This window comes from Chiloscyllium plagiosum, unplaced genomic scaffold (assembly GCF_037043375.1).
Source record: "Chiloscyllium plagiosum isolate Xiang-an unplaced genomic scaffold, Cpla_swu_hap1 HiC_scaffold_8, whole genome shotgun sequence".
NCBI classification, from domain to species: Eukaryota; Metazoa; Chordata; class Chondrichthyes; order Orectolobiformes; family Hemiscylliidae; genus Chiloscyllium; species Chiloscyllium plagiosum.
In genome coordinates this window covers 48,593,570-48,605,897 of record NW_028270146.1, presented here as the reverse complement: position 1 = coordinate 48,605,897, position 12,328 = coordinate 48,593,570, and the positions used below count along the sequence as shown (strand labels likewise).

The 12,328-nt window shown below is 38.9% G+C and overlaps 1 protein-coding gene across 18 annotated transcripts in view; it reads right to left on the bottom strand.

The window, feature by feature from the left end:
- mark3a (MAP/microtubule affinity-regulating kinase 3a) overlaps nt 1–12,328 on the bottom strand; it is a 175,037-nt gene that overhangs the window by 53,214 nt on the left and 109,495 nt on the right. For all 18 annotated transcript variants that reach the window (XM_043697487.2, XM_043697490.2, XM_043697488.2 and 15 more), the window contains 2 exons: nt 9,768–10,004; nt 7,635–7,754 (listed from right to left, as the gene is read on the bottom strand). In XM_043697487.2, coding sequence (XP_043553422.2) covers nt 7,635–7,754; nt 9,768–10,004 — 357 coding nt within the window. The remainder of the gene's footprint in view (nt 1–7,634; nt 7,755–9,767; nt 10,005–12,328) is intronic.

The window sequence follows — 12,328 nt, the reverse complement described above, 5'->3', positions numbered from 1 at the left end:
ATCCAATGAACAAACTGAAAGCTAGATATCGAAAATTCCTGACATGGAAGTTAAGCAGGGACCTAGCAACTTCAGCCTACCACTTGGTCCAAAAGTTCTCCAAGTTGGACGTCAGGCATCAAGTCTCTCAGCATGCTCCATAGACACCAACATGCACATGCCATGTCCATGTGCATTGGTATCTGATTTGTAAGCTCCTGAGAACCGTCACTGCGTATCATCTCTGATCCACTTCTGAACTTCAAAGCTTGACCAACTACCATTGCAATGCTGCTGTCAGAACACAGTTTAGGGACATGAACCCAGCTCGCAGACTGGACTAGACTGTTTACCTGCTGTCGTACTGCACACTTACTCTGAGCCTATATTGATGCTCAGTGTCCCTTTCTTGTCTACCATTATCTTGCCTTCCCAATCAGCACTGCTGTATCGCCTTCCCATTTAGAACAGACACAAAGCCAGGGAGCTTGACATGGTTGTCAGGAGTCATCAGAGATAGCCTTTAGTCAGGGCCTTCCAGCACAGTTAGTCAAGGGCAGCCTCTGACAATGGTCTAGGGTTTTGGACAGAACCGGCTGCTTGGTCTGGTCAAGAGTCAGGATGCACTCCATTTAAGGCTTGTCATGACAAATGTTGAGCAGTTATAGAGCCATAGGATCATACAATATGGAAACAGACCTTTCAGTCCAACCAACCATGTTCCCAAATTAAACTAGTCCCACCTACCTGCACTTGGCCTATATCCCTCCAAACCTTTTCTATTCATGAACTTACCCAAATGTCTCTTAAACATGTAACTAAAACTGTATCCAGCACTTCCCTCTGTTCATTCCACATACGAAGCCCTGTTAAACAAAGCCCTGTCTTTCACCTTAAAAATATGCCCCCTAGTTTTGAACTCCCCTAGAGAAAATTATCCTCATGATTTTATAAATCTCAATAAGGTCACCCTTCAACCTTCCATGCTCCAGTGAAAAAAGTCCCAGTCTTTTCAGTCGATTTTTATATCTCAAATTCTCTATTCCTGGCCACGCCCTGGAATATCTTTTCTGAACCCTCTCCAGTTTAATTGTATCCTTCCTATAACAGGGCAACCAGAACTGCACACATTACTCCAGAAGAGGCCTCAGCAATGCCCTGTACATGGTGAATGTACCACCAGAATTCTCCCTAAATATTTTTTTTCTGCGTGGACTTGTGAAGTCTATGCGCAGTAGCAATTTCCATAATCAGAAGCCAATGCTGCAATCTGTGCTGGCACAAACCAATTGCTGCGTGCAAAACTTTGGAACAGCCGCACGCGTACAGCAGCATAATTCAAAGGAAACATTGCCCATCACCTCTTCTGCCTTTTTTTAAAACCCGGGTCCTGCAACGAGAAAGATCAGATATTAAGGGAGATGAAAGTGTGTGATACAACTGTTACGTTGTTGCAAGTGGGGGTGTTCTGAGTAAGTGAGAAGGCAGTGTGGAAGGGTTGCAGGGTTATTGGTGTTGGGGTTGGGGTAGCTGATAGCAAGTGGGGGAATGTTGCAGGAAACAGCAAGAGGGCTAGAGCATATGCCCCCCCCTAGGAGATAGGTACAGCCATAGCGAGTGTGAGGCATTGAATTGAAGATGTGGCACATATGCTGGCAGAGCGAAGAAGGTTATTGATCTACTTTCTACATCACTTTGCATCCTCCCAAACAGTTGAGACTGATCTGCACCAGGTGACAACCTCAGCATAGTCTAGCAGGAGCTGATGTCCTCCTCTTCTAGTTCTGGGGGAATGAAGTGGCCCTCCACTATTCCCTCCCACACAGGATCCTGGCTGAAAAGTTGGGTCTCTTGTCTACCATGTCCAGGGCAATTGTTAGGAACCTGGAGGACAGCTCTCGACTGATTGTGCTTGTCAGAATGCACAACAGCCTTTTAATAATGTAACAGGTACCAGGGAAGCTAGTCAACACTGGCACATCGCTGCAATGACAAATCATTCTGAAGTGGCTTGTGGTAAGATAGATAGAATCAGATACAGGCGGCATGGTGGCACAGTGGTTAGCACTGTTGCCTCTCAGCGCCAGAGACCCGGGTTCAATTCCCGCTTCAGGCGACTGACTGTGTGGAGTTTGCACATTCTCCCAGTGTGTGTGTGTGTGTGTGTGTGTGTGTGTGTGTGTGTTTTTCCTCGGGGTGCTCCGGTTTCCTCCCACAGTCCAAAAATGTGCAGGTGAGGTGAATCGGCCATGCTAAATTGCCCATAGTGTTAGGTGAAGGGATAAAATGTAGGGGAATGGGTCTGGGTGGGTCGCGCTTCGGCAGGCCAGTGTGGACTTGTTGGGCCGAAAGGCCTGTTTCCACACTGTAAGTAATCTAATCTAATAATAAGAGGAATACGATATGGACAGAGTACATGGTTAGGACAGAAATACATTAGGTCTGGCAGCAGAAAACCCTCCCAAACTCTCAACACAATTGGTGCTTAGCAAAACAAAAAAAGATTCAGCTCAGGGAGTCTGGGTAGGGCACATAAAAGAGGAAATGGATTCCTAAGATTTGTTATGTAAAGAATATTAAGGAAAAAGAAGAGGAATGAAAAAAATATCAATGTTGGTTGCTTTGAGAATTGAAGGTGGTTATTAATAAATGAATAGAATGGCACAGGATAGATTTAAGACACCTTTGAGCCAAGGCATGATAAAACTTGATGACTACATAATTTTTTAACATGAACTTTATAAGTATTTTGAAAAAGTAGCAATATAATCAGCCAATATTTACACATAATTGCTTTAGTGTTGCAGAGTTTGCCTCAAGAATTTCTTAAGCAGCTATATTGGATGCTGCGAAGGCACAAGGTGTATTTTAGGTATTTAGATACTTCTTACACAAAAGAAAAATATGGACGTTATTTAATGTCAATTCTGCACTTTATAGTTAAAAGTAGAGAGGATCACAGAAAAATGGGTAAGGAAAAAAAGAGTAATTCCAAAGTTATCAAACTGCAAAAGATGATAAAGAGATTAATACATAAAGTTTTTGTCCTTCCAAAATACAAGGATCTAAAATTAAATGTAAAATTTCATAGCATATGGTGTTCTGAGGCAGTACTATAATTAGCCACCTTGTTTGACAAGGCCAGCTAACAGTCTTTTTTAAATAGAAAGCAAACTTTAGTCTTCAGTGTAAAGTACTAATCAGAGATACTGTAAGATTGAAGAATTTTGCTTCATGAAGCAAAAGCAATTAATCATTAAGCCTGTCAGATTGCACATTTGGCAGGATTATAGTTTTCATCTTTTATAAATAGAACGTCAGTGATGTATTTTTAAGTCTTTGCGCTATGTCAACAAATTCCCACCCACTAGGTTATGAAATCCATTATTAATCCCCTCAGCTTTCAAACTTAAGATAAAGTAGCTCAATGTGTTAGACATAGAAGTATTGCTGAAAAATTTCAAGTGCTGACTCCTCATTTGGGTAATACTCAGTAAGTATTAATTATCACCAGTACAAGATCCAAATAATTATCATCACAATCGGTTGGGAGGCTACTTGACTAGAAATGCATTACTGCCAACCCCGAATCAGTCTTATCGAGCACATATATATTCTTGCAGTATCACTTTGAGGGAGTTGCGCCCAATGATTCTGAACAGAAATACTAGCTTCTCATCATAGGATGTTAAAGGAAACAACTACAGAGAATGAATGCACTGGTAATAATCTTCTCGGAGTCCTTAGATCTGAAAAAGATGCAGAGGAATGGAAAACCACCAATGTAACACATTTATTTAAAAAGGGAAGGAGACAAAGAAAATGGGAAACATAGGCCAGTTAGCGTAATGTTTGTTGTTAGGAAAATGTTAAGAGTCTATTATAAAGGACGTAACTGCAGAGTATTTAAAAATAATGAAGTAGAGTCAGCATATCTTCATGAAGCAGAAATCATATCTGACAGATTTACTATAATTCTTTGAGGTAACAAGCAGGATAGATAAAGGGGAAAGAGTGGAAGCAATATATTTGGATTTTCAGAAAGCATTTTATAAGGTACCACACATTAGACTCGTTAATAAGGCAAGAGCCCCTGGTGTTGGTGTAGCATATTAGCATGGATAGAGGACTGGCTACCTAATAGAAGACAGAGTTGGGGTAAACGAAGCATTTTAAAGCTGGCAATCTGTAACTTATGGTGTACCACAGGGATCAATGCTGGGCAGCAATAATAGACAATACCATTAGTGATTTGAATTGAACTTAATTTAATCAAACTTAATTTAGTTTATTTGGATGAGTAAAATGAATATACTATAGCTAAGTTTGCGCATGACACAAAAATAAGTGAGAAGTAGTGAGGAGGTTACAGAGTATGTTCAAGGATCTGGACAGGTTAAGTCAGTTCGCCGATGGAATATAACATGGAAAATGTGAAGTTATGCATTTTGGCAGGAAGAATAAAAGAGCTACGCATTATTTAAATGGGAAAATACCATACTAGGCTGCTGAACAGAGGGATTTGAAAATGTTCTTGGGAATCACAAAATACTAGCAACCAATTTGATTGTGTAAAAACAAAGGCATAGGGAAGAATGGCCTTTATTTCAAAGGGAGTGGAATACAACAGTGCGCCACAAGGATTGGCGCTGGGTCTATGGCTTTTCATCATTAAAATAAATGATTTAGATGTGAACATAAGAAGAATAGTAAGTAAGTTTGTAGATGACACCAAAATTGGAGGTGTAGTGGACAGCAAAGTTATCTCAAAGTACAATGGGATCTTCATAAGATGGGCCAATGAGCCAAGGATTGGCAGATGGAGTTTAATTTAAATGAACGTGAGGTGCTGCGTTTTGGAAAGGCAAATCAAGGCAGGACTTGTACACTTGATGATAAGGTCCTGGGGAGTGTTGCTGAACAAAGAGACCTTGGAGTGCAGGTTCATAGTTCTTTGAAAGTAGAGTTGCAGATAGATAGGACAGTGAAGAAGTCATTTGGTATGCTTTCCTTTATTGGTCAGAGTATTGAGTATAAGATTCGGGAGGTCATATTGTGACTGTACAGGACATTGGTTAAGCCACTTTTGGAAAACTGCATCCAATTCTAGTCTCCCTGCTACAGGAAGGATGTTGTGAAACTTGAAAGGGTTCTGAAAAAGTTTACAAGGATGTTGCCAGGGTTGTAAGGTTTGAGCTATAGGGTGAGGTTGTATAGGCAGGAGCTATTTTTCTTGGAGTTTTGGAGGCTGAGGGGTGACCTTGTAGAGGGGCAAAGGTCTTTTCCCCAAGGTGTGGGAGTCCAAAACTAGAGGGAATAGGTTTAAGGTGAGAGAGGAAAGATTTAAAAGGGACCTAAGGGGCAACATTTTCACCAGAGGTGGTACGTGTATGGAATGAGCTGCCAGAAGGAGTGGTGGAGGCTGGTACAATTACAACATTTAAAAGGCATCTGGGTGGGTATATGAATAGGAAGGGTTTAGAAGAATATGGCCAAATGCTGGCAAATGGGACTAGATTTATTTAGGATATCTGTTCCGCATGGACGAGTTGGACTGAAGGGTCAGTTTCTGTGCTGTACATCTCTGATTCTGTAAAAGTAGGTAGTTTTTGCACAAACTGTGCAAGGGACTAGTCAGATCCTATCTTGAACAGTGTGAACAGTTTTGGATCCCTTGTTGAAGGAAAGATATACTGGCACTGGAGGCAATTCAAAGAAGGTTCATTAGGCTGATCCCAGGTATGGAGGGACTTATGAGGACTATTTGAGTACTGTGGGCCTGGATTAATTGGAATCGAGAAGAATGAAAGATGATCTTATTGAAACATATAAGATTCTTAGAATACTTGACAGGGTAAACACAAAATGTTGTTCACCTTGTGGAAGAGTCAAGGACTGGACAGCAAAATCTTAGAACAAGAGGTTGCACATTGAACATAGAAAAGAAAAATTTCTTCTCTCAGAGGGTAGCAAATCTGTGGGATTCTTTATCATAGAGGGCTGTTGAGGCTGGGTCATTAAGTACATTCAAGCTGAGATGGACCTATGTTTAATCAGTAAGGGTATCAGGGATTATGATGAAAAGGCAGGAAAGTAGATTTGAGGATCAGCCATAATCTCATTGAATGGCGGAGCAGACATAACAGGGTGAATGGCCTACTTCAGCTCTTATATCTCAAGGTCAAAAGGGTTATTCATTGTACTTGAGCCGAGATAGTGATAATTAGCATGTCTCAGTCCTAAAACTGAAGCCTCTAGTGACTCTACACCATTGTTTAAGTGCAGATCATTTAAGGCACCACAAAAAGATTCAAAGGTCAGGCTCCCTTAATCCATTTGACTCAGTTGCTCACTTGATAAACCTTCTAAATTGTTATGGATTTGAATGAAAGTAAAGGTCTGGATTTTACAGTCCTGGCGAAACACAGCTGTCACCTGTAACTTCAAAACAAACTGCCCACAAAAATCTAGTATTCTTAGCATTGTGAATGTCCCTCTGTAAAAAGTCAGTATGAATTTAAGCAAATCTTTTCATTCATTCATTTGCCTTGGATGAAACTGGCTTTGCCAGCATTTAATGCCCCTATATAAGTGTTCTTGGCACTGAACTGCCATCTTGAACTACAGCAGTCCTTGGTGTGTTGGCATACCCCACAATGCTGCTGGGGAGGGAATTCCATGATAATGTCCCAATGATAGAGATGCAATGGCAATACAGTTTCAATTCAAATTGTTGAGAGACTTGGAGAACCTACAGACTGTAGTATTCCCACACATCTGTTGCCTTTGTCATTCCAGGTGGTAGAGGTTGTGAGTTTGGAAGATGCTGTCTCAGGAGACTTGGAGAATTCCGTGCACATTGTAGGTAAACACTGCTAAGAATTGTGCATCAGTGGTGAAGGGAGTGAATGTTCAAGGTATGGGTTTTTTTTTTTATGTTAAGTACTGAATTTTGTTTATTTATTTGGACATTTATAGGGATGTTCAGTCTTTGGATTAATTCTGCAGTGCTGCAGTCCTGTTGACCAGATGCATTAAATACATATTTTCTTCCTTTTCTGCTGCTCACCCTCACTAAGCTCTTCTATCTATAGGAATGCATCCATCTTGCATTCTAATTTTACACTTTTGCTTATGTACCTTGGCTAATTTTAAGTATGCCAGCAGAAAAACAGTGAAGATGTATTTCCTTTAAAATAAAAGTGTGTCTACCTTATAACCAAGCCCTAAGTGAAGACATGACCACCAATGACAGTGCAGATGAGATTCTAGTGTTGTGAACTTTGAGCCAGTATTGGTTGCTACAGAGGTCTGACTGAGTGTTAAAAGCTACAAGGCCCCTTTAAGACCGCACAGTCTTTGCAATGATGCCTGTGGCAAAACTCAGTTTAAATGCTTTTGAAACAGTTATGGGTAGAACGCCACAAGAGGGAGTGAAATTAATTATTTTTAGTAATTACCTTTTTGTAGACAGTTCAATGACAAATGTCGATCACAACCATTTGAGAAAAGGCTGCCCAGTTCACAAACCTTTAAAAATTCTACCAATATTTCATCTTATAATGATGATATTAATTTTCATAAATACATGAAAAAAATAATGACAAAATTTCACTATTCTGTGGAACAACAGTAAAATAATCTGAGTTTCTTACCTCCAGTGTACCTCTTTTAGAAGGATTAAGTACCAGAAAGCGTTTGAGGAGGTTTTCACAGTCTGTAGACATGTAAAAGGGAATCCGGTATTTCCCTCTGAGCACTCTTTCCCTTAGTTCCTTTAACACAAAGTTCAATATAATTAATGCTTTCCTAGACATTGTAGGCACTTCCTGAATTTAGAAAAATCTCACAATGCTTCTGAATTATATTTCTGCTAATTTATTGCTTGGTGTTGTCATTTTTTCAATTCTCACTATAAAGGCATCAAGGTTCTTTTACTGACTAGGGATCAAATGTTGCATTTTCTAGTTTGTGTGTTCAGTAAAATACCAAGTTGCATATTTACCCAATACATCATCAGGGATCTCCAACAATATTCAAAGAATTCAAACTGAATTAAGCATATATATTACTAATCCACTGTATAAAAAAGCTGCAGCAACATCCAAACCTGCTAAGACATTTAAAAGAGAATGAAGCACAACTCACAGAAACTACACAATTTTCTATGTTCAAATTATTAAATACTCCAGTAAATCCAACAGGACGATTTTTTTCTTTCAGTGGTGATGACTATGCTCATTGATGACCTCCAAGAAAGCTTCCCAAAAAGACCTAGCAATCTCTGTGACAGGATTTCCCTTTTCTAGCCATATTTTTTAACAGGTTGGCCCAGTTCAGCATCTGGCCAATGGGGATCTCCAGGATGATAGTGATACTTTTGAATGTCAAGGGAGATGGTTAGGTACTCTTGTTGTAGATGGACCTTGCTTGGGACTAGTCTGGTGCAAATGTTACTTCTCACTTATCACCCCAAATGTGAATATTGTCCAAATCTTATTGCAAATGGATATGGATTGCTTTGGTATCTGGGATGTCATGTAAGATGCTGACCAATTCTGATCTCACAACGGAGGGAAGGCCATTGAAAAAGCAACTGAAAATGGTTGGGCCTTCCTGTGCTTGATAAGCTAACTTACTAAATTCACTACATAGGTTTATCATTTTCCAACACTGTTACGAAACAGCTCAACTGAAGCTTGATGAACAGCAACTCATTTCTGCATTAGACACTTTATAGCTTTATGAAATCAACTGATTTCCAGATCGGTCTCCAAAACTTCTCTCATACGCAGACATATCTTTTCTCTTTTCTTTTGACCATTATCTTTTTTGTTATTTGATCTTACTTGTCTTCCATCCTATCTCAACCTTGTCTTTCATTCTTTGCTCCCATTCTCCTTTGCCTACCTATATACTTGAAATCTATGATATTTTTATCTTTTTCTAGTGTTACCACTCTGAAATTTTCTCTTTCTCCACAGATGCCGCCATGCCTGTTAAATATATATGTATACTTTATTTTTACATAACAACACATTGATAATTTTTCACCTTAAATTAAACTTTACATAATATGAAATAAATGACATGCACATGGGATTACGATGAAATCTCAAAATCAAAAATAAAGGTTTAGAAAATATGCTGTAACGCTGTGGAAATTTTACTATAAAAGCAAATTTTGACATTTCAGTTAGTCTCAGGAATAATGGTAGTGAATGCTATAGTCTTTCTATCATACTACAGGCAAAATCTGACCCACAAAATGGCAAAGTTAGTTAATTGACTGCATTTCTGCATCAGTCATTTACTTATATATTGCTTAGACCCAAAAGAAAAATCCCTGTCTATATACAAGATGTTAAAGAAGAATGCACTAAATAAAGGCATATTAATCACAATCTATAGTAATTAATCACATTTATAGTATCATTTACTATTAAATGATCAAGGGCTATTCCAAGATGCTCCATTTGTCTACCATATACATGTCTCTCCCATGTAACTTTGTGGTCCAGTTTTGCACAAGACAATTATCCTTTGCTTGTTGAATGAATTGACCTACAACTACATCGCAACTTCCACAACTTTAGTAAAGCTAATAAGCCAACGGAGTACTTTTTAAAGTGTAGTTAGTATTGTAACACAGGAAACTTGACAGCAAGATTTCAAACCAGAAATCTATTTCCATGATGTTGGTTGAAGAATAAGGAAAAAGAAAACCATCATGTGGTCATTTATTTAATAAAATGAGAGGTTTTGATCAAAGGAAACATGAGAGTTACCTTCAAGTTCTGTCCATCAAATGGTAATGAACCGCTGACTAATGTGTAAAGTATAACACCTAAACTCCAAACATCAACTTCAGGCCCATCATATTTCTTCCCTTGGAAGAGTTCTGGAGCAGCATATGGTGGACTTCCACAGAACGTGTCCAGTTTATTACCAACTGTAAACTCATTGCTGAAGCCAAAATCTGCGATTTTAATATTCATATCTGCATCTAGCAGCAGATTTTCAGCCTAGGTTTAAAAACATAAAGTAAATGATCAAACTATAAATTAAAAACATGGATAGAAACATTCAATTTGCAAATTCTCCCATTATATCTAATAAATTAAACTACTTTAACAAAAGCTCAACAAGGAAAAGACTTATTTCTTACTTTCTCGAAGTTAAATGAAAACAAGAGTCATATAGCAGAGAAACAGACCCTTCAGTCCAACCAGTCCACGCTGACCATAATCGCAAACTAAACTATTCCCACCTGCCCAGTCCTGACCCATATCCCTCCAAACCTTTCCTGTTCCTATACTTATCTGAATGTCTTTTAAATGTTGTAATTGTGCTCACATCCACCACTTTCTCAGGAAGTTCATTCCATGTGCGAACTCTCCTGTGTGTAAAAACATTTTGCTCCTATGTCTTTTTCAAAATCTCTCTCCTCTCACCTTAAAAAGTACACCACCTAGTCATGAAATTCCCCATCGTAGGGTAAAGGCAAGTACCATTAACTCAGTATATACCCCTCATGATTTTATAAACTTCGATAAGATAAACTCTCAAGCTCCTACGTTCCAATGAAAAAAGTCCCAGCCTTTCTTTATAATTCACACTTTCCATACCCAGCAACATGGCGGTAAATCTCTTCGGAGTCCTCTCCAGTTTAATAATATCCTCCCTATAAGTGGGTGACCAGAACTGGACACAGTATTTCAGAAGAGGCCTCACCAATGTCCTGTACAACCTCAAAGTGAATTCCCAACTCCTATACTTTAATGTCACATTTTGACCTCAACCGAAGTTCTGCAAATCAAAGGAAATGGCATGCAAATAATGTATTCCCCCCGTGTACTTACAGAGAGCAGCATTTAGCAGAGAGGGAAAGAGTAATTTTAGTTAAAAATAATTTCACAGGTATAAAAATCGAAGAAAATGAAAAAAGCCAGAATGTCTGCATCTTGAGACAAAGTTTACCCTTCTGTGACTATTAAGCACCTTCAGAGAACCCACTGTCAAATCTTTTGGTCAAACATGAATGGATAACATTTAACTACCCAAGTTGTTTCTGTATACTATTAACCTAAATTAATATTGCATCCCTTTTAATCTTCAACATTACTTATGGCAGGACAAAATTCAAAAGACAAATGCAGACAAAATCAAATTGCTTTTGAATTGAAGGTCAACTAGTTTGAGATGTAACAGCTAAATGAGTTAGCTGAATGTGTATCTTCTGGACAGAGGAAGTACAGTGGAATTCATGAAAATAAGGTATGGCGACAGAATGTTTGGTTTCTGGGTAGAATCTATTGTGTGAGTCAAGGAGGATCATTGAGAGTTCAAGGTCATCCAATATTTACACCTGGCAAAGAAGCTCAAAAACGGGCCAACTCTTTGTGGCAGAATTAGTCATTTGAAACTCAAAATAGGCAGCTCTGCACTACTCAAGAACACTGCTAATGATCGATCAGCTATTGTGGACAACTAATGGAAATTAAAGATGTAGAACTGTCACATAGGGCTGAGTATTCCCACTAAATTACAGAAAAGTTTGCAAGCCAAACTGGGCTTACAGTTTTAGCTGACAAGCAGAGAAAAGTAGCTCTGATAAGTAGGACTGGTTAGATGTCAGTAGCATACTTTATAATCCTTAAGACATGATTCTGCTATCTTGCACTCATTATTTCTGGACCTGTGCATCTCTCTGGGGAGAAAGAACGTACTGGGTAGAAATTCTGCAGATGGGTACAAATTTCTCACTATCTTCATTCAGAAATCAAAGACTACTTCTGTCTTTATAACAGGACATAAATGCCGAGTAAAACTGATACTTTTCCCAGAATTATTATGCATATAAAACAAAATTAATAACACCCTCAAATACGAATTAACGAAATTACTGGAAGGTTAACATATTAAAATACAGAAAATGAATAGATTGCCAGCTAATACAGAGGAACCTCAATTATCCAAATATCGGATTATCTGAAGGAGATCTTGAGGTCCCGATAGAAACATTACGTGAAAGAGCTGTTTCAACCCTGATCGTGTCTTTTGTTTACAGGTACAATGATTAAAAACGAACTGAGCTCACTGAAATGCTGCCAAGAACAGTCCTGGGCAGTCCAGGCACAGTTTCCAAATGAATGACCTCCTGCCCTCTCTCTGCACTGCACTCCCCCCCCACACTTGCCCTGAAGTTCTACACAGGGGTGTACCCTGAAGCCCCCTTCCCCAGATAATCTCTCCAACATTGGTTGAGCAAAGGTTGAACTCGTCAAAAAGTTACAGTAAAAGATTATATGCATATGTATGTGTGCTGTTTGGAGATTTGCCACACAAA